This window comes from Mangifera indica, chromosome 1 (genome assembly GCF_011075055.1).
Source record: "Mangifera indica cultivar Alphonso chromosome 1, CATAS_Mindica_2.1, whole genome shotgun sequence".
NCBI classification, from domain to species: Eukaryota; Viridiplantae; Streptophyta; class Magnoliopsida; order Sapindales; family Anacardiaceae; genus Mangifera; species Mangifera indica.
The window spans coordinates 8,540,868-8,563,833 of NC_058137.1; the positions used below are offsets into that span (position 1 = coordinate 8,540,868).

Sequence of the window (22,966 nt, forward strand, 5' to 3'; positions counted from 1 at the left end):
ATTAGAATTTGTTGAATATTCCCTTTCCATTAGAAAAGAGCCAGGGTAGGCTATAAGAAGATGCAAGGGGGCTACAAAAGCAAACTTCACTCTCAGATCAGATTCACAGCCAAAAACATTTTAAATCTTTTCTTTGTCAAAATATACATCTTGACCTCATCCTACTTTGGGTTCTTCACGTTTCAATTGACTGGTTTGAATGTCTATGCAGATTCTACTTTGAGCACAACCTTCATAAACTCGTATACAAAAAAGCAGCCGATGGCAGAACCTGAAGGCTCAAGGAAAAGCAAGCAAATAAATTATAAGAATGATTATGCAGAATAAAAATTGGCTTCTGAAGAGCTTTCTGTAAAGTGATAAAGAAACTCCTTATCCATTTACAAGAAATCTATTGACATAGAAAGGACATGTGAAAGCAAAACAAAGAAAGATATAAACATAATACCTGCAATAAGCTGGGAATTAATCCTGCATATAGTACAGGAACATCTCCTTGATCAACTATCTTGATAAAAGTTGCCAATGCGATTAACTTTGTTGCGGGGACTTGCATTTGAAGTTGTCGTCTTACAACTTCAAAGGGATATGTAGCAGCTTCAGCACAAGCACCTGCCATTGCCTCATAAAGCAATGTTTTGTTTGGACCCAACTCCAGTTTTTCCAATGCATTCCGTTCCTGTCCTTCCTGTTTCATATATTGAATTCTTTTCCTCCCCTCTTATTGGATCCAGTGCAAAGAAAATGACATCACTACCCTTGACAGTTATAGAAGTTAGTTGTCTCTCATATTATAAAAGGTTACGTAACTTCCGGGCAGTATTTTTTTTTTTTATAACTCTTAAAAACACACTCTATTGCTACTCCTCTACAATATTATCACAAAATACAGAAAAGGCAATCAAGCAAAGTGTGTTGTGGATTGATGATTGGAACGCATTGAATCACCAATCATTATTAGAGACAAGATTATCGAATCCGGGTATGTTTTTCTATGATTCTGAAAAAAATTTAATTTTCACTAACATTGGTATCAGATAATGTTTGATTGTGATGTTGGTGATTGAAACATTATTCTGAAGCATGGTTTTAGAATTAATTGTTATGAACAGTAACCATTTTTAATATAACTTCGTTTAGACTTGTTTTCATTTGTTGATGAATTTGTTGTAATTTTGCATAATTGGTGCCTAGAATCATGTTAGGATGAATTCTAGAGATGATATGCATGTTTAGTGGCAAAAGATTGCATCGTATTCACATCAAATTGATCGACTATCAGTGGCAAAATTTCACCGAAAAACCATGATGTTTCGTGCATTAAATTTGTGGAAATCCAGTGATGTTTTCTCTGGAAATTACATGAGTATGAATCTTCAAGTCACAGGCTTCAAAAGCGCTATGAAATCGCCATCGTTGGATGGTTGGAAGTCGGCCAATTTTACGATGAAATAGCTAAGGTTCTGATTTTTAATGCGAGTTGAAATTGAGTTGGAAAAACTCGATTACCCAACTTGTTGGTCAACAAGTTGGCCAAAACCCATTGGTCAACAAGTCACCCCGTTTGGTCAATCGGGTGACCCGACCCGAGTCTCAACCCACAAGTTAGATAACAGTCAACGATTGATCGATCAACGATCAAACATTTGACTAACAATAGTCAAAGTTTGACTGACAAGGAAAATCTATCACCGACACGTGAAGGCACATGCAAGCATGTGATGACTTTTTCCTGATGCATGGAAGCATGTGAAAAATTTTTTGGCACGTGGCAATGTGTGACCCAATTTTTTAGTGCGTGAGAACGCGTGCATGCTTCTATATGTTTCTGGTAACTTGTATAGACTCAAATTTCATTCAATATGATCTGTTTTTGCATGAATTGAACATTTATAAATGTTTTTCAAATCATGATTTTGAATTATACATGGGTAAACATGTGAACATATGTTGTTTATATAGTTTTGCATGTGTAATTTATTATTTTTCATTTGTTAGTCATATATAAGATGAACATGTTGACTAAAAACTACTATCTGAACTATAAGATGAATCTGAAGCATAATTTCTTCATTCACATTTGGACCATGATTGGGAGAATATTAAAATTGAGAAATGAGGGCATATACCTTAACTCATAATGAAATGATATATACACTTTTGATGTTAATGTCCAATCATTGGACCAATATAATTACTAGTATTATCCAAGATGACAAGAAAGGATTAAACTTTTTGGGATTGTTTGTATAAGTTACAACAAGCAGAAGAGTGAAACATAGTTATGAATATAAGAAACTTTGTAACTCTTTATATTTTCTCAAATCAGCGAAATACGAGGTAAGTTAGCTATCGCAAACAATGTAGGAACTTTATATTGGATAAAGTTATTCTGAGGATCGTTGTAAAAACGAAAGAGGTCTACAGTCCCCAGGATTAGTATCAAGTGGAAGAAACATTGATTGTTAAAATGTCATATGTCAACAACTATAAACCACAGATCACAGATGGGTCAGATTCTAGTTTTAGTCAAGAATGGTCCTCGTCATTGAAACTTGTTATTAAAATGTTTGAATTTCATGTTTATATTTATTTGTATTTAATCTTTATTTTATTTTAGTAATGTCATTGTAAAGAACTTTTTTTTTTTTAAATTATGGATATATTAAACCATCTATTGATTCAATAATTATTATGATTTTTATGGGAATTCTGATATTGGTAGAATTTAATTATTCTCATCTATAATATACATTGACGCAATTGGATTAATTATTAAAATATTGAACATTTATATTATAAATGATGATTGAGAACATAGTAAACTTTCGATTCTATGTCTTATGTGAAATATATTAATTTTTTAATGCATACACAATTACAACAATAAAATGTATATTGGTGTTGTGTTGGCATATCTCTGTAGTTATATAAAAAATGGTTTCGAGAAACATTATTATCGATTTGAATAAGGGAGAAAAATTGAATGAAGCAATTATAAGATATGGAGAATGAGAGTGCATTATATCCTAGATGAACAAGATGCCTTGAAGGTTGTTAATCAGGTTATGGAAGAGCCCCAGTTGGCTAAGAGGGAGAATCCCAACACTGCCCAACATAAGCATGACATGGACACTTACAATGCCTAGAAAAAGAAAGATTCAACTGTTAAAGGAATTCTTATCAATTTAATGAATGATGACATTGCTTATCAGTCTGAGCAATTTAAAACTGCTAATGTTATGTGGGTGGCATTGATGGAGTAGTTTGGAGGAATGATTATCTCCAAACTGAGACAGTTGACTATCAAGTTTGATACGTATAAGAAAGTTCCCAATAAAACGATGAAACAATATCTAAGAGAGATGTCGAACATAATAACTAAGCTGAAGAAGGTTTGGTATGATCTTACTGATGAACAAGTTCAAGCTATTATACGATCTTTACCTAATAGTTAGGAACACATGAAAGTCAATATGACTCACAATGACAACATCAGGACTTTTGATGACATTGTTTGTCATCTTGAACTGGAAGCTGAGCACCTAGAGGTTGTTGGACCAAATGCTCGCGCATATGTTGCTAAGTCTAGTTCCAATAAGTTTTCTAGCTATAAGCGAAAATGGCAAAAATCCAGAAAAAGGAAAAAGATCATCTAAGGACCAATGAATAAGAACAAGCAGTTCAAGTGCAAAAAAGACAAGCGTACTAGGAAAAGAGATAAGACCAATCTGACTTATTACAACTATGGGAACAAGGGTCACCTCCCTCATGAATACTGTTACCAATGGCTTGCAAGTATACGAGTCAATCAAGTAATATAGAAATATGTCGGTCCCACAAAGATTGGTTGTCGAATACTAGCTTGTTTTGTAGTTTAAATTAGCTAGAGAAATAGAAATGCTATGGATTGGGATTGAATTAAAAATAATAAAATAAAGCAACTAACTTAATCGAAATTAACAAAGGAAAATAATCACCTAGCAAATTAAAAGTGAAATACCAATTATAAAGAAGCCTAGGGTTTATGATTTCACTATCAATTACTCAAAAATCAGTAATGAATCCAATTAAAATAAATGATAAGATGAATTGTTGATGGTTGATTATCCTATTTTACCCAATTCCTCTCTCAAGGTTAATTAGGTGTGTTAAGATTAAAAGCTTACCTACTTTCGTGATATGTTGTTAATCAAAACCCATTAATTTCTATGACAATCAATTTGCTTACAAAAGATTTATATTTATCTTTAAATAAAACCATAGGTTTAGCAAAGACATGAACTAATTAGGTATGTATTTCTCAATATCACATTTCAATCTACAAACAAACATGGTATTGGGCCCTAACACTAAGCAAGAAGTTAAAATCACAATTACTAAATCAAACATTCATCATCATTAATTAAAAATCAAAACTCATTACATAATCCTTGAGAATTTATAGATTCATCATAAACCCTAACAAAGGAAATTAGCTATTCATGGTTGTAAAGTTCAAACTACAAGATAAAGTTGGAGAGAGAGACATTTTGAATCAATAAAAGAAGATAATAAGAGAGATAAGAAAAACTCTAAGGTCTTCAAATCTTGATTCTCTTGGGTCTTCTATCTTTAATCTTAGATCTTCCCTCTTCTACTTATTTCTTGGAGTTTTTTTTCTCTCTAAAAATCCTTTGAGCTACTATATATTTGATTCCCCTCTAGAGAAGATGTAATTTTCTTTTTATACCTATCACTTAACCCTATTTTCTTTTTTTTTTAATTTATGTCCAATAATTATGGGCACCAATTATGACCATATGACTGCCCATAATTACTCTCTGCCTCCTAATGTAAACTCTTCTCGTTTGCTTCTTTAAGCTTCTATTTTCACTTTAAAAGGGGTTTGAATGACTCCAAATCATCTAAAAATATAATTCAAAGAACAAAATAAGATAAAACCATCAAAATTAAATAAAACTTAAAGAATTTGACAAAATGGACCAAAATTAACTTTAAAACTATACTATTATAACCTTATTTGTGTGTATTTCATACACACATCAAATACACAGAGCTGAAAAAGGTATCGTCTTATCTTGTCTCAAATTATGCGATTTATGTTTCTAGTATCATTTTGTTACCTGAATCTCATCCTACGTGGACTGTAGACTCAAGAGTCATAAACCATGTAGCTCGTGATAGAGAGGCTTTTGTGGAATTTTGTCAAATACCGAGAGAAACACAATGGATTTATGTGGGTCATAATACTAAAGTAGAAGTTAAAAGAATAGGCACATGCAAATTAGTTTTGCATAGGGCTTAAACCTTGTACCTGCATGATGTTCTGTATGTTCCAAAAATTCGATGAAATTTGGTATTTGTAATTGTTTTGTTAAAACTAGGATACAATTTATCATTCTCTCGAAATTTGGTTAAAATTTATTATAATATTGTATTTTATGGATCTAGATTTCTGTTTAAAGGTGTTATGATGCTAGGCACTTTATTATGTAATAATGATAATTTTGTTAGTTTTTCATTACTTGTAACTCTTAGTAGTCTAGATATGGATGCAAATAAATGACATACTAGATTAGGGCATATTAGCCAAGAAAGAATGAACAGACTGACCCGCGAAATTTGTTAGGACTTGTCATGACATTAGATCTGTCTATTTGTGAGCATTGCTTAGTAGGAAAAAACTAGTAAAAAACCTTTTGGCAAAACTATTAGAGTTGAGATTCCTTTATAACTTGTACATTCAGATATTTGCAGTCCTATGAATGTCAGAGCTAGAAAAGGAATATTCTATTTTATCACTTGCGTAGATGATTATTCATATTTTGGTTATGTCTATTTGATAGCTTATAAGTGAGAATCAATAAGATGTTATATAAATAAGGTTCAAAATCAGTTAGATAAAAGAATAAAAGTCTTGAAAACCGATCAAGGTCGTGAATATTTATTTACTGAATTTAAGGAATTATGTAGTGGAAAATGGATTATGAGGCAACTAATGATTTCAAAAACTCCACAATAAAATGGTGTAGCGGAAAAAAGGATCCGAACTCTATTAGAAATGGTTAAGTCTATGATAGTACAAGCGAATCTTTCAATTTTGTATTAGAGAGATGCACTATTGACTGTCACTTATAATTTAACCGAGTACATATTAAGTTAGTAACTTCCACTACTTATGAGATATAGACAGGTAGAAAACCCAAATTGAATATGATGCGACCCTAGGGTTTGATGTATACATCCATGACACATTTCATAAATTTGAAAAATTAGGACTAAGAGGAAATAAATGTATCTTTATAAGATACTCCAAATACTCCAAATGGTACATATTCATAGGAGAGGACTCTGATGGACAAATGACCAAAATAAAATCTAGATATGTGATATTCATAAAAGATGACTTTCCTAAAAAGAGTAATATTATTAGAATCTAGAGATGGAAGAATGACTAAAATATTATGACAGAATACAGAAAAGGATATCGAGCAAAGTGTGTTATGGATTTTATTTTAGCCTTTTTAAGAAACTTGTCTTATATGAATGTCGCATCTCTAGATTCTATTTCAGTCATTCTTCCATCAAAGTCATTTTCTATGACCCTTTGAAGTGTTCAAAGTATCTTATAAAAATATATTTCTTTCCTCTTTGTCCTAATTTTTTGAATTTATAGAATATGTCATCGATGTATGCAGCAAACCCTCAAGTTCGCATCATATTCAATTTATGTTTTCTACCTATCCATAACTCATAAGGAGTGGAAGTTACTGACTTAGTAGGCACTCAATTAAATATATAAGTCACAGTCAGTAGTGCATCTCTCCAATACAAAATTGAAAGATTTGTTTGTGTTATCATAGACCTAACTGTTTCTAACAAAGTTCGATTCCTTCTCTCCACTACACCATTTTGTTACGAGATTCTTGGAATCATTAGTTGTCTCATAATCCTTTTTCCACTACATAATTCCTTAAATTCAGTAGATAAATATTCACGACCTCGATCAATTCTCAAGGCTTTTATTCTTTTGTCAAACTGATTTTCAACCTCATTTATATAATGTTTAAAACAATCTATTGTTTTTGACTTATGGGAGATCAAATAGATATAACCAAAATGTAAATAATAATATATGAAAGTAATGAAATAGAATGCTCTTTTTCTAGCTCTAACATTCATAGGATCACAAATATCTGAGTGTACAAGTTGTAAAAGAATCTCAACTCTAATAGTTTTGTCAAAAGATTTTCTAGCGTTCTTTCTATTAAACAATGCTCACAAATAGGCAAATATAATTTCGCGATAAGTCCTAATAAACCTTCACGTGCTAGTCTATTCATTCTTTCTTGGCCAATGTGTCATAATCTAGCATATTATTTATTTACATCTATATCCAGACTACTAAGAGTTGTAAATAACGAAAAACTAACAGAATTATCATTATTACATAATAAGATGTCTAGCACCATAAAACCTTCAGATAGAAATCCAAATCCATAAAATACAGTATCACAATAAATTTTAACCAAGTTCTAAGAAAATGTTAAATTGTATCCTAGTTTTAACAAAATAATTATAAAAACCAAATTTCATTGAATTTTTAGAGCATACAACACATCATGTAGGTACAAGTTTTGCTCATTCCTTTAACTTTTACTTTAGTATTATTACCCCCATAGATCCACTACATTTCTCTCGGTATTCGACAACATTTTACGAAAAATTCTATATCACGAGCTAAATGGCCTATGGCTTCTGAGTCTATAGTCCACATAGGATGAGATTAAGGTAATAAAACGGTATTAGAAACCTAAATCTCACAATTTGAGATAAGATAAGACAGTACCTTCTTTAGCTCCATATAGTCACAAGCAAACTGACCCTTGTTCCCACAATTGTAACTGGTCAAATTGGTCTTATATTTTTTCCCAACGCCCTTGCCTCTTTTACGCTTGAACTGCTTGTTCTTATTCACAAGTCCTTGGACGATCTCCTTTTCTTTTTTGGATTTTTGTCATTTTTGTTTGTAGCTAGAAGACTTCTTAGAACTGAACTTAGCAATACATGTATGAGCATTTGGTCTAGTAGCCTCTAGACACTCAGCTTCCAATTCAAGATGATGAGCAATGTCATCAAAAGTCTTAATATTGTTATTGTGAGTCATATTAACTTTCATGTGCTCCTAACTATCAGGTAGAGATCGTATAATAGCCTAAACTTGTTGTTCATCAGGCAGATCATGCCCAACCTTCTTCAGTTGAGTTATCATGTTTGACATCTCCCTTAAATGTTGTTTCATCCTTTTATTGGAAACTTTTTTATACGTATTGAACTTGATAGTCAATTGCTTCAATTTGGAAACAATCGTTCCTCCAAACTTCTCCATCAATGCCACCCACATAACATTAGCAATTTTAAATTGCTCATACTGATAAGCAATGTCATTCATTGAGCTTAAGAATTTCTTTAGTAGTTGAATATTTCTTTTTTCAGACATTTTAAGTGTCCATGTCACACTTATATTAGGCAATATTGAGATTTTGCACCTCAACCAATCGGGGCTCTTCCATAACCTAAATAACAGCCTTCGAGGCATTTTATTCATCTAAGATATAATCTATTTTCATTTTCTATATCTTATAATTGTTTTCATTCAGTCTTTCTCTTTTATTCAAATCGGTAATAATGTTTTTCGAAGCCATTTTTTATATAACTAAAGAGATATTCCAACACAACACCAACAATAAGATATATACATATTTTATTGTTGCAATTATGTATTAAAAAATTAAAATATTTTACATAAGACATAAAGTCAAAAGTTCACTATGTTCTCAATCATTATCTATGACACAAATGTTCAATATTTTAACAATTAATCCAATTACGTCAATGTATATTCTAGATGAGAATAGTTAAATTCTACTAATCTTAGAATTCTCATAAAAATCATAATAATTATTGAATCAACATATTGTTCAATATATCCATAATTCAAAAAAAAGTTTTATAAAATAGCATTACTAAAATAAAATAAAAATAAATATAAGCATGAAATTCAAACATTTCAATGACAAGTTTCAATAACTAAGCCCATTCTTGAGTAGAACTAAAATCTGAACCATCCTTGATCCATAGCTTAATTGTTGAAACATGACATTTTAACAATCAATCGTTTTTCCATTAGATACCAATCCCGAGGACGGTAGACCTCTTTAGTTTTTTCAACAATCCTCGGAGTAACTTTATCCAATATAAATTTCCTACATTGTTTGTGATAGCCGATATGTGTCGCACTTCGCTGATTTGGGAAAATAGAAAGAGTTGTAGATTTTCTTATTTCCATAACAATGTTTCGTTCTTCTGCTAGTTGTAACTCATACAAACAATCTTAAAAGTTCAATATTTTCTTATTATCTCGGATAATATTGGTAATTTTGTGGGTCCAATGATCTCGCATCGATATCAAAAATCGATATATCCTTTTATTATGAGTTAGGTATATGTCTTTATTTCTCAATTCTAATATTCTCTCAATCATAGTCCAAATGTGAATGAAGTTGTGTTTCGGATTTATCTTATAGTTTAGATAGTAGTCATAAATCAACATGTTCATCTTATATATGACCAACAAATGGACAATAATAAATTACACATGCATAACCATATAAATAACACATGTTTACATGTCTAACCATGTATAATTCAAAACCATGACTCGAAGAACACTTATAAGTGTTCAATTCATGCAAAAACAAGTCATACATAATAGAATTTGAGTCTATACAAGTTACCAAAAACATACAAAAGTATGCACATGCTCTCACGGGCTGAAAAATTGGGTCACGCGTCACCACGCATTGGAAAACGTTTTTCACGTCCTTCCATTGTTGGGAAAACGTCATCACACGCTTACACGAGCCTTCACGCGCCAATGATGAATTTTCCTTATCGATCAAATTTTGACCGTTAATAGTCATCCAACCCATGTGTTGAGCCCCGAGTCGGTGGGGTAATTAGGTTTTTCCAACCCAATTTCGACCTGCATTAAAAATTAGAACCCTAGCTATTTCATCGACAAAATTGGCCAACTTCTGACCATCCAACGACGACGATTTCATAGGGCTTTTGAAGCCTGTGACTCGAAGATTCACACTCATGTAATTTCCAATAAAAACATCATCGGATTTTGACGAATTTAATGCATAAACATCACAATTTTTGGGTGAAATTTTGCCACTGAAATTCGATCAATTTGATGCAAATACGATGCAATCTTTTGCCACTAAACATGCGTATCATATCTAAAATTCATCTTAACATAATTCTAGATACCAATTATACAAAATTACAATGAATTCATCAACAAATGAAAACGGGTCCAAACAAAGTTATATTAAAAAATAGTTATTGTTCATAACAATTAACTCTAAAACCATGCTTCAGAATCATGTTGCAATCACCAACATCATAATCAAATATATACCCATCCTCTTATATCAATGTTAGTGGAAATTAAATTTTTCAGAATCATAGAAAAGCATACCCGGATTCGATAATCTTGTACTCTGATGATGATTGTTGATTCAATGTGTTTCAATTATCAATCCACAACACACTTTACTTGATTATCTTTTCTATATTTTGTGATAATATTGCAGAGGAGGAGCAATAGTAAAAAGAGCATGTTTTTTAGAGTTATCAAAAAAAACAAATACCACCTAGAAGTTACGTAACTTTTTATTAATATGAGAGACAGTTAACTTCTCTAACTGTCAAGGGTAATGATGTCATTTTTTTTTGTAAGGGTTAATTTAATAATATATTTTAACCCCAATAGATCAGGTCAACCCCTCATAAGTGGGTGTGTTGTAGATTGATAATTGAAACACATTAAATCATCAATCATCATCAGAATACAAAACTATCGAATTTAGATATGCGTTTTATGATCCTTAAAAAATTTAATTTCCGTTAACATGTCCTGTGAATGAAGATAAGCAGACTTCAATACATCATAGACGCCTTAGAAAACGGCACGCGAAGGTGCCATGCTTGCGATTGACGGTACCAAACCCTTGCCAAGAGAAAGGAATCCTTCAGTTCTGATCATGTGGCGGAAAGCACCGATTAGACCACCCGACACTTCTCCACCGGGCGCTACCATAACTGTCCTTTGCTGCATCATTTGTCATTTCAGTAGGCAGTAAGAGTTTAACAGAGTTCGGCCATAGAGTTATAGGGGCATTAATAGATTTCTATGGCCAGATCATGCTCAGAACTGCCAGTGGAAACTCCTGTCTTTGATTAGAGAGACATTAATTACTCTAAACTCTAAACAGAGTAATAACATACTTATCAAATACAATATGTTACATAATTTATCTTTATTAATTTTCTAAATAATTTATTTTTACAATATTTTTTATTTTAGTAAAAAAATAATATCAAAATCTAATATTCCTTAAATATTAGGTATGTTTATCCACAATGAGGTTGATAGTAGCATATCTAATGACTTGAGATCTATAGCCTAACTCAATCAAATAATCATTATTTGTCTCCCAAACCCATTTGAGCAGTTGATTCTGCTTGTACAAGGAATACGTGCTTCTCCCATTCCCATAATATTTTAAAAAATAATACTGTTACTAAAATTTTCTGAAATATGTATTTTTGGTTAATATTCTCTCTGAGACTAATCGTTACAACCTCTTCGCATCTTTTTTAATATTAATTTCCTAAAAATAGAGTTGTTTTGTGTATCTGGATCAGTTGTAATAATGGTTAATGGAGTTATATATAAATAAATAAATAAATATATTTATTTATTTATTTATTTATTTATTATGCATGAACAACGTTGGAATCAATTTGAGATGAATTTGTAAGTTGGACCTCAAATTAGGTTCAATTACATTGGAGTTGAGTCGAATTTGAATTTTAAATCAGTTCAAATTTAATTTTTTTTATAAAAATGAACTCAATTTTTGGTTTAAATTTGATTCATTCGATTTAAACTATAATTCAAACTCAAGTAATTTGGATTGAATTTACCCTATACATGAATACATTCTTAAGTCTTGCGTTGTGGCAATGAAATAGTATTTTCTTAGTATTTTATATTACAATAAAATTATGTGTATAAATAATAATTTATCGTTATATAGTTAAATATTATTTTATTTTTAATTTAAAATAATCAAATTATATAATAATATATCATTATTTATATATAAAATTATTTACATTATTTATATACATAGTATAACTGTTTAAATTAACAACCTTCCTTGTAGTTTTTGCGAGCACAGAGCGCATTACTGTTTGGGCCGAAAGCCACCTAAAATCAGGCCCAATCATTATTAATAAATTACAAAAGTTGTTTGCATTATTTTCAAAAGTTGTTTGCAATCGTACAAATTACAAATCACAAATGGGCTCCCTCGTCAATAAATTGAAGGCCGAATAACTTTTTCCCACCCAAGGTTTGATGCAAACCTAACCTCCCACCAGCTAATTTTTAAAATTTAAATATTCACCATTTTGTTAATTTTGTTTGCTACTGTCAAGGATAAAATTATTATTTAAAAATTTTACTTAAAAAAAATCTTTCTTCCAACTTAGTTTTAAAAATAATAATTTCCCCTAACCTCAAATTTCCTAGGTTTAAAAACTGACTTCTTCCCCCCCCGCCCCTCAAAAGTCTAGAGTTTACACAACCTCTATATTTTTCCCTTAATAACCACATTCTACCTTTTGAAAACTCTCAGTTTTGATCAGATTCATGCCAATGGCACCCCAAGAGCCCGTAGATTTTCAATCAGCATACTTTGTTCTCGTTATCGATGCCAAACTTCCTCCTTGGTGACTTGTCTTTGGCATGAATCCTAAACCCTAATCAAGCAAGATCTCTCATTTTGATCAAATTTTTGTGTTTTTCAGGAGAGAGAAGATGGACGCTGGCAACTTGGACTAGGTAGGGGAGAAGCCGAAGACGAAGGGAGAAAGTTGTCAATGACGATGTAGAAATAGAATTTGAAGTGGGGGTGAAATTGAGAATTTTCAAAAGGCTAGGGGCAGTTGTGAATAGAAAAAATATAGAGGTTGCAAATCTAGACTTGGGGAGAGGGGGGGAGGGAATGTTAGTTTTTAAATCTGAAAAATATGAGGTTAGAAATAGACACGTCAATTAAGTCGAGTTAAATGGAGGTCCAACCCAAAACATGAAATTGAGGCCCAACACAAGAAGGCCTAGCCCAACATGAGCCTGTCAAACTGGGTTTAGGACTTTAGTATTAAGCCCATAAACCGGTCGGGCACCATATAAAAAAAAAAGAAAAATATTTAGTTGCTTGTGCTACAAGCTTCTGCCTTCTGCCGTTGAGGAGGCAAAGCCCATCTTCAATTTGTTTCAATTTATTTAGTTTTCTTTATATAACCTATTCAACTTTTCTTCATTTTTAATTTTATTTATAAATTTCTCAATTTCAATTTTTTCATTATATTCTCAATCTTATTTTTTTTCATTAACTCTCTTTTAAAAATTATCTGAATTTATAAATAATAATTTTTTATATTTATAATTTTATTTTTATTGTATAAAAATGAACAGATAAATGACATAGTATATATATTTTATTTATGTTTTATAATTTATACAGTATATAAATTAATTTATTTATACTATATTATAAATTTATAATATTTTTCATCATATAACCACTGTATTCTTCTACCACAAGTGAAGTATTATAAATAAAATATTTAAGATACTGTCATCGATTTTAATAATTAAAAAATAATTTATATTTAAAAATTTTAATTAATTTTTTAAAATATTATTTAAATAGGTCGGATTAGCTCGATTAAGGCCCGATCCAACCTTATATATAGGGTCGGGCTTTGAGCCTTTACACGTTAATAGGTTGACCCAATCTGAAAGCCTATTCCTACATAGTCTTCCAGCCTAAATTGAGTACACCTGGTCTGTTGTGGCCATTAAAATTAAAAATAATATTCTAGGGGTGTTAGGGTTTCGGAGGAATTGGTCATGCGGCCTAAATTGAATACACTTTGTCTGTTGTGGCCATAAAATTAAAAATAATATTCTATTTGAATAAACAAGTAGATACGTCACATCTTGATGAACATCTGCCAAACCCCATTTCACAACTTTGGTGTTTTTTTTCTGCGCTTGTTATATTCTATATTCTCTCTGATTTTTATTGTCGCCCAATGTGTTTTTTTTTCTATTATTATAAAGATATATTTCCCACAACTTTATGATATAATGATTTATTTGTTTTATTATATAGTTTATACATTATAAAAAAGCATGGAAAAAGGCTAGTAAAGTATGGAGGTGGTATGGTGAGTGACAGACTAGGTCTCGGTCAATTTTGCAAAAGAAATAATAAAATATTATTGCCTTTTTAAATAACAATTGATGATGTAAATCAAGTCATCGAGCAACGATGTGATGTATTTTTTTTGAAAAAACATAAAAATAGATAAGTTACAAAATCTGTTTAATTTCAAAATTGGGAATGTATATAATATTATTATATATTGTTATAACATTTCAAATCACTTTCACTAATGGAATAATAATTTAATATTATCCTTGTTCGGTGGGTATGTATTATTCTAAAAATTTAATTCATATAACTGGATAGAAATGAAAATTTCAGCCTAAATTTAAAATTTTTAACCTTAATGAAAAATAATTTTTTTTAATAAAAATAGATAAGAGAACAGAGACGAGAATAAAAAATATCTCTATAATCAGAAATTGATTAAAGATAAGGATATATGTGTCTCCTCTCTAACTTGTCCGACCGTCCTCATCCCCGTCCCTTCTATATTAATATTTTTGTTTAAAATGCTAACATAATCTTATAGTTTTAAATTATTTATATTTTTTTAATTTATTTATATTTTTGTTGTATATATTAAGGTGGTTAATATATATATATCATATTTGTGACATTTAAAATAACAATTAGTTTTAATTTTAATTAATTTTGTTATTTAATATATTTATGTTGTGTTTTAAAGGTATGAGGAGAGAAATTTATTCTATGAGGACGGAGAGAGGATTTTTCTTTACAAAGAGAAGATGAAAAATCATTTTTATCCCTGTAATGGGGATGGGGACTAGGACTGGGATCGACATCCCTTCCTCGCCCCTCTCCATTGTCATCCCTAGAATTGAATACCCTTTGCTATAATTCAATTATTGTATTCAAAATCTAATTTATTGATATTAGTTTATTAAAAAAATCTGCGTATAATTAGAGATGATAATTTTGGTTTGAATAGAGTTTATAACCCTAACGGAAAAATGATTCTTCAATAAAAATAGAGAAGAGGATGAAAACGAGAATAAAAAATATCCCTTGCAAATTGGAATAAGAATACATGTGTCTCTTTCCAACCCCACCCTCATCCTCACATTTTTATATTAATATTTTTACTTAAAATATTAGTATATCCTATAGTTTTAAATTATTTACGTTTTTTAAATTTATTTATATTTTTATTATGCATATTAAAATGATTAATATATATTATTCGTGATATTTGAAATAAATTAGTTTGACTTTAATTAATTTTTTATTTAATATGCTTATATTATATTTAAAAAAATATAAAAAAAATTGTCTCTATACAAAATGGACGAAAATTCATTGTCATCCTCATTACAAGATGACTCAAAAATAGAGATTATCCCCAATGAAAATGAGGGCAAAGAATATATATATATATTATTAAAATAATATTATTTTTATTTAATAATTAATTAAGTGTATATATATTTAATAATTAATTTTTAAATATTATTTTAAAATTTTTAAGGGTGTGATTACCGGGTTACGGATTCAATTATAAAAACATTGATGTGAAATAAAATTCCCAAATGACCCTTTATGTCCCTAAGAAAAGTGTGAATGCCAGTACCATTACCGAGAGAAATTCACAGGTCTATTGTGTTACACGGAGTCAGTGAGTCACTATCATATGATGATCGGGAAAGGAGAGTGTAATTTAAAAAAAAAAACAAAAGTTTGGAATAGTAATAGGAATACGAATAGTTAGTATACCCGTGACGCCTCCTTCCTGGACTCACATGCACCTCATCCGAGACAAGCCGACAAAATTTAGTACATCAATTTTCACTAGTATGTATAATTACTAAAATAATTAATCTTATAAATTAAATTGTTCTATTCGATTTAAAAAAATAGGAGTATTTTCGGAATTTCACTTCACCGTAAATCGAAAGAGGATTTGTCCGTTGTCGCGATTGTCCCAATCAGGGGCTTAATGCCACGTCATTCTTTCAGTTTTTTCATTTTCAATTTTTGCCCAAAGCTCGAAACTTGAAAACTGCATTGTCTTCTCTCTCCTTTCACTCTTATTTTATACGCTTCACAAATTCTCTCCAATAGCGGTTAATTCATGCGACGAGGTGAGAATTTTCATCCTTTTAAGATACTAATCGGTCTGCTTCTCTTTACAACCCGCCTAATTTCGTTGGAAACGGCCTCGTTTTGGTTTCGTTTGAGATATTCATCTCTTTGTAGCAATGTGTGCGTAATTTGCGTTGAATATCTCTAATTCGCAGATTTTTACTGTTTTCTATTTGGTTGCTGATAAAGTGATGAGTAGTTGAAGTGCTAGTTGTTTTGGTTGACTGATGTGGAAGTTCGGCTGTTTAGTTATTCTTTCTCTTGTTTTTTCCTGCTGGAGAGAGTTCAATTTTTGAAAAAATCTTTTTGGTTCATGAGAAAATGTGAAAAATTGAAGTTTTTGTAGTTACGGATGCCTGATGTGAAAGCTCGGTTTTGTAGTGGCGTTGTTCTTAATTTGCATGCTGTAAAAGTTCTTTTTTTTGTATTGTCATGGTTTTTGTTTCGTTTCTGACAAAATGTGAGAAATTTGTGGTTGTGTCTATGGCCGATGTGGAAGTTTGTTCTCCTTTTCCGATAACCCTGTTTTGTATCCTGTAGAAACTTCAAATTTTCTGTACTCCGTCTTTTTTAACTGAATTTTAATTCTCTTTTATTAATTTATATTTGATTGCTGAGAAATGGGGAGAAGGAAATGATCCAGCCATGAGTTCTGTTTTCTTAACACGTCAACCGAGCTACAAACTTTTTATCTTTTTATTTTCTTATTTTGAGGTATCTTTACTATTGTTTAGTTTGTATACAATTTTCTAAATTCATACAGAAAACAAGGATAAAAAAAGTAGAATTCTTTAGCTATCAAATGCATTTATTATTTCCTTTTGGTTTTGACATCTGTTCTGTTAATACACATATCGCTGCTATCTTGGATTTCTCTTTTTTGTCCCCTCAATTTTTCTGGATCGGGCTTGGAAAACAAATCAGTTCTTTTCCTCTAGTAATGGAGGAATTTCTGGTGTGTTAATGTGCAAAGACTGTGACTCTGGGGAAATTTCCGCCACTAAGAAAAAGATAAAAACACCAGATTTGATAGTCAGTAATCAACTTTTACATCTAAAAGCTTTCAGAAAGCAACTGTACTAAAGATTGACATGGGTATCAGCACAACTAATTCTTGGTTCATTGTCTTTTTATTTCATTTTTCTAATTTTGAATCCTTCAAAGTCTGTGTTTGTCCACTCTCTCTCTCTTTTATATGTATATCTAAAATTTGTTCAAGAATCTACTAGTTTTTTCCCGTTTTAATGATTATGATTGTATAGATTAAGAAGACCGTTATGGTTGGTGGATCGATCTTGTTGCTGTTTTGAATCAAATACATTTATTGTGATGGTAATGTTACTGAACTTTTCAATAAGAATTCAATATGATGTTGCACTCTCATACAGTTTTATGCTTGTTAAACGAATTAATGGTGGGCTATCCATCCTGACCTTGGCAGGACTAAATTTAAACACCATCAATTCCAGGAGAAACATACTTCCTCAAGATAATGGATGCAAAGAGCAATCTACCTGTCCGCTGTTCCTGCTTTCAGTTACTTAAGCCAAGTTTTGATGAGGTCAATCATCATTGTTCCCTGGGTAATGATGCTCAACTTAAGTCACTTACATAATTCAAGATGCTTTCTTCTATTAGATGTCTAGTGGTTTAGTGAGTTTTGTTTGATCTGAAATTCAGATGTTTTACCTATTCTAATTGAGGAAGCTTCATTTCCAGTAAGGGAAAAGTGCTCCTTTCACAGTTCACACGTAAGTTCATCTTAACATATATCCTTTACTTTCTCATTGTTCACATGCAAGTTCATCTTAATGTCATGCTTTACTTTTTTGGAGTTCACATGTATGTTCATCTTAAGTTATCATGCTTTTTCCGTTCTTTTGTGTAATTGGATCCTCGTTTTTTGAATGATAATTTGATGCTTAAAAAAATTTGACTGAAGCAACCAATGGTTCATAAGGAACAAAAAAAATCTGCTATAGTAGTGGCCAGTGTGTTAATGCTGTTTGAAAATCTATCCCTGTTGTTCCTTTCAATTTCCTTCCTGCTTCTTTGTGCTACCATAACCTTATAACTAGATTCTCTATAATCTCTGAAGACCTTGAAAGAATTCTCCATAATGATGCCTATCTCAAGTTGACTCAGTATTTGTGTACTTTCATCTGTATAAATACCTTGTGTGAGGTTGGGATTCTGTTGTTTCTTGAAACTTGATTTTTTATATGTGTAGGTTCAAGATGTCTATGGCATTCCTGTGTTACCCGAGGAAGACAACTCCAGTTCAGAATGTACATCACAGTTAGCTTTTTTGAGCTTTGTTGAAGTTCCTTTTCCATCTAAAAGTCAGATGTCCCTGGATGACCAACTGGATATTCAAAACTGCTTTGATCTACCAATGAAAAGTGCTGATGCTTATCCATTTCGCATTGTGGATATTAACATTGACAGGGAAAATCTGGAGCCACCTAAATCCAATGATGAAATTGTTGGCAGCATAAAAAGTGAGGGCATGATAAATGTAAGTCTTTTCTTCTACACTGCATATTGCATGGACTTGATGATCTTCAAGTGAGTGCATATTTTTCTTAGTTTTTTGGAGTCTTCTTTCTTTTCTCTTGTATTTCTAGTTTTAGTGACTTGTTGGCTTGCAGCATACACAAAAGGTATTGCAGAGGCAAGCTAGCTTAAATATAGGTGAGAATTCTTGAGGTTTTTTGGATAGTAATGTAAATTTCTTGCAAATTTTGATAATTTGCAAGAATTTTTCATAATTATGCAAATATTTTGGTCACAACTGAACTAGTGTTTGTTTCAACAGATAAATCACCGACTGAGAGGATTCATGATGCACCGATTAATAGATGGAGAAGATATAGACGTGCTGCCTCTTTTGATTCTAGAAAAGTTGTCCTCCTGTTCTCTATATTGTAAGCCTATGAAATTATTCTGTTTATACTCCTTCCAATGGATATTTATGCATACATTGGACCTATTTTCAGAATACCATCAACATCTTATGTCAATCCTTTCTTTATGAGCCACTTATAGAGTAACTGTCTTTTTCTTTTCTCTCCGGTTTCAGATCAAGCTTAGGGACCTTAATATTGATATATCTGACCCTGAGGGTTCGGCAGAATGGCGATGGTTTCAGCCAGGTCTAATTGCTTTGACATGTTGACCTTGTATTTCATGCTTGGACTACTTAGAAAGTTCACAGGAATCACTTGTTTGAGTTGCCTTTTTCTGGGTGCGGTACAATTCATGTTAATATCTTTTAGGTGTCCAGCCTTGTACATAGCAAGGATGCACGATTCTCATTGAGATTTTGATATGCAATTAATTGCTTGGAAAAATAAATATTGTACCTGACAGACGAATTTTAGATCAAGTATGAAATATACACACACACAGAGATAACCAGGATAATTTACTAATTAAGAAAGAGATTAAAATATCCATTAATGGTGACAAATTAAGCAACAAGATTAACATAAACACTGCCAACTCTCTTGAGAAAGTTGTAACTATGATTTGCAACAAGTTTCTAAGACTTGATAGTTAAACCAATCACTACATGATTATAAACTATAAACCTCTTGCAGATGCATTCATGTGTGACTTGTCAAAAGATGGATAGCATACTGCCCATAGTGAAAAGTAAAAAAAATAAACCTGGATAGCTCCGAGCACCAAAATTTTCCATTACAATCCCAGTATTTAATCTGAATTCTCGTACCCAGTTGTAATCCTTCTTCTCGTAATCTTTCAGCACACATATGTCCATCTGGGTTTATGATTGAACACCGAACACCGACAAGTCGAGCCAGGGGTCCCTCAAACCAGTCAATGGAAACTTTATATGTGAAACTTCACAGTTCTGTAAATTTGGAGGACGAGTCTATTTGAAGTCTCTTATTTTGAAATTGAAAGATACAATCATATTGATCACCTCCTAAGAAATAAATTATTTAAGTCCATTAACCACAGTAATTAAGTAACCATGACCCCCATGATTTGCAGCAGAGTTGCCGAAAGTTTCTTAAACAAAGAACATTGCTTTTATAATTATAGATAATCCTGTCATTACATATAATTCCGGCTTCATCATATTTATCATCCTTCAGCAGGAAGTGCTTCCGTTTCTTCTTTCCGGAAGTACTTAAGTGGTTGGTGACTTTCATTCATTCTTTCCGCAAGTACTTATACAGTTCATGATTTCCATTAATTTCGTAAATCAATTAGAAAAAAGTCTTTGAATAATCTTTGTGCTATTTGACAACATTTTGTTTCAAATCTGTGGAGAATTACTTTGTTTGAATACTGCTACCAGTAATTCTGTCTCTGCTTCCTTAACCTTAATTCTCAAATTTCAATTAATATAGTTGCACAAATTTTCCATTAATTAGGTGGCAAGTGCTGCTGGAGTATACAATGATGCATCAAACACAATGATGCAGAAGTTTTGGGACTCTGTCATGGCCTTAAATCCAATTGATGATGATGATGATGACCCAAGGCTTTATACTTGATGTTTCAAACTTGAATATATGATACTAATGCCCTTAAAACATTGTGACTGGGTCTAATTCATTATTCTGCAAAATCCTATTTCATTTGAAGCTTTCAATGTGCCTAATAATGAATCAGTCTGGCAAAATAATCCCAAAAACAGCTTCATAGTCAGTTACAAGCATTTCAAAAATGATTCTCAAATGAACCCAAAAATCAAAAAAATCAGAAACTGCCTGTTTTAGTATTCTGGAACAGAAGGATGGCTCCTTCAGCAAATTGAAACACTCCAAAAACTTGAAAAAAGTATATTGAACAAACAGTTGTGGGCAAGTTAGCTGAATTCTCTCGAGTGTTGAATGGCTCAAAGTTGAAGCTTCTTTCTATATTATTTTTCTACATTTTGTTTAACAAGCACAACCACCTCCGCTCTTATCAGTTTGAGATGAACTCACGGTAGGCTTTAGATTAACATCCACCATGTCTTCTTGTTTTGTGGAAGAGAGTGTCTCCATTCCTGGCAATGCAGCAGCTATCTTGCGAAATAGAGGCTGTCATTTTGCATTAAACCATCAAGATTAGTGTAACCCAAATAACAACAATTCTGAAATGAAAAGAAATTCAAGTTCTCCATTATCAACCTTGATATTGAATCCAGCTTTTGCACTTGTTTCTATAAACATGACCCCAGACTCGCGAGCCTTGCCATCTCCTTCCTCTATGGATACTTGCCTATTTTACAAAACCATGAACTCAACCTATCTATTCATCCAAAACCAACATAAAATTTGCACTAAAATTGCTCTGTTCTTTCATAAAAGAGTCCACAGTGAGCTCATCAACATTTAAGTCAAAACTCCAATCCAGAAAGTTCATTCTTAATAAATTTATTACCTTTTATCAACAAGATCGGTTTTGTTCCCAACAAGAACAATAATAACGTCACCACCTCGTTCAGTTCGAACCTCCTCAATCCACCTAGAAGTGTTCAAAAATGATTGTCTATCTGCAACATTCAAATCATGTGAGATGAATGGTACAAATTGACTGTAGTTAAATTGAAATCATCTAAACGCCATCAATTTCTTGTGTTTAACATGATGCTCATTCTTCATTTGAGTGTCAGTTGTATTGAACACTAACATTGGCATTGGTATTTTCGTTTTTCAATCAAAATTTTCTTGTATACTAGGTTATATACAGAGTTAAATTACTCACTAGCTACATCATAGACAATCACTGCAACAGAAGAATCTCTGATGTAGCTTGGAATAAGACTCCTAAATCTCTCCTGCCCAGCTGTGTCCCTGCAAATTCCACAACACAACATTTCAAATTTCAAACCCCACAAAAACAAAAACATGAATCAGAAATGAAAGAAAATTTTCTAAATCAATAAACAAGGGAGTTTTTTTCAGACAAAACACATTCATCACAAACTTCTGTTCAAAGAAAAAAATAAATGTAAAACTTCTCACCAAAGTTGCAAACGAACCGTCCGGTCTTCAAGGTACATTGTTTTGGATAAGAAATCAATCCCAATTGTAGCCTGCTAATTCACACATCCAGATAATAAACCCATAAAATTTCCAAAAGTAGAATCTCATCCAATAGATCCATTAAGTTTCAGATCTTTCAAGATCAAACAATTCATCAATTACAAAAAGAACAAAAAACCATCAAAACAAGTAAAATTTGAAATATAGATAAAAATTAAAGTTAAATAAAAAGGAAAAAAATAAAGACCTGGTAAGTGGTGTCGAATTTATCGTACATGAAACGGGTAATGATGCTGGTTTTTCCGACGGATTGATCTCCCAGGAAAACCAACTTGTATTTGGCAAGAGGCGAGACTGTTGCCATGATAATGTTATTGAAAATGAGATCTGAAAATTCTGAGTTTTGATTGATTTGAAGAGAGAAGAAGAAGAAGAAGAAGAAGCAGCTTTCAGTTTCAATCCGTTAAATATAGGAGC

General features: G+C 31.6%; 2 protein-coding genes and 1 pseudogene across 4 annotated transcripts; 1 reads left to right on the forward strand and 2 right to left on the reverse strand.

Annotated features, from left to right (window-relative positions):
• Positions 1 to 2: 2 nt before the first annotated feature.
• On the reverse strand, positions 3 to 11,176 carry LOC123229530 (annotated as a pseudogene).
• A 5,186-nt stretch (positions 11,177 to 16,362) lies between these two features.
• LOC123212811 lies at positions 16,363 to 19,866 on the forward strand. 3 transcript variants are annotated; one of them, XM_044632015.1, is made up of 8 exons: positions 16,363 to 16,480; positions 17,744 to 17,813; positions 17,923 to 18,064; positions 18,162 to 18,232; positions 18,712 to 18,999; positions 19,133 to 19,175; positions 19,300 to 19,408; positions 19,564 to 19,866. In XM_044632015.1, exons 3-8 carry the CDS (start codon positions 17,974 to 17,976, stop codon positions 19,640 to 19,642), a joined length of 681 nt encoding a protein of 226 aa, XP_044487950.1. In that variant the 5' UTR covers positions 16,363 to 16,480; positions 17,744 to 17,813; positions 17,923 to 17,973; the 3' UTR covers positions 19,643 to 19,866. The 3 variants fall into 3 exon arrangements, with proteins under 3 accessions (XP_044487950.1, XP_044487959.1, XP_044487968.1); XM_044632033.1 differs by having other exon boundaries at positions 16,474 to 16,601; XM_044632024.1 differs by lacking the exon at positions 17,744 to 17,813 and having other exon boundaries at positions 16,379 to 16,480.
• A 1,163-nt stretch (positions 19,867 to 21,029) lies between these two features.
• On the reverse strand, positions 21,030 to 22,948 carry LOC123193385 (ras-related protein RABH1e). Its single transcript, XM_044606349.1, has 6 exons — positions 22,737 to 22,948; positions 22,469 to 22,539; positions 22,209 to 22,297; positions 21,885 to 21,996; positions 21,632 to 21,722; positions 21,030 to 21,541 (listed from the first exon to the last, which is right to left on the reverse strand). The coding sequence occupies exons 1-6, from the start codon at positions 22,851 to 22,853 to the stop codon at positions 21,398 to 21,400; spliced, it is 624 nt and encodes a 207-aa protein (XP_044462284.1). The 5' UTR covers positions 22,854 to 22,948; the 3' UTR covers positions 21,030 to 21,397.
• Between the last annotated feature and the right edge of the window lie 18 nt (positions 22,949 to 22,966).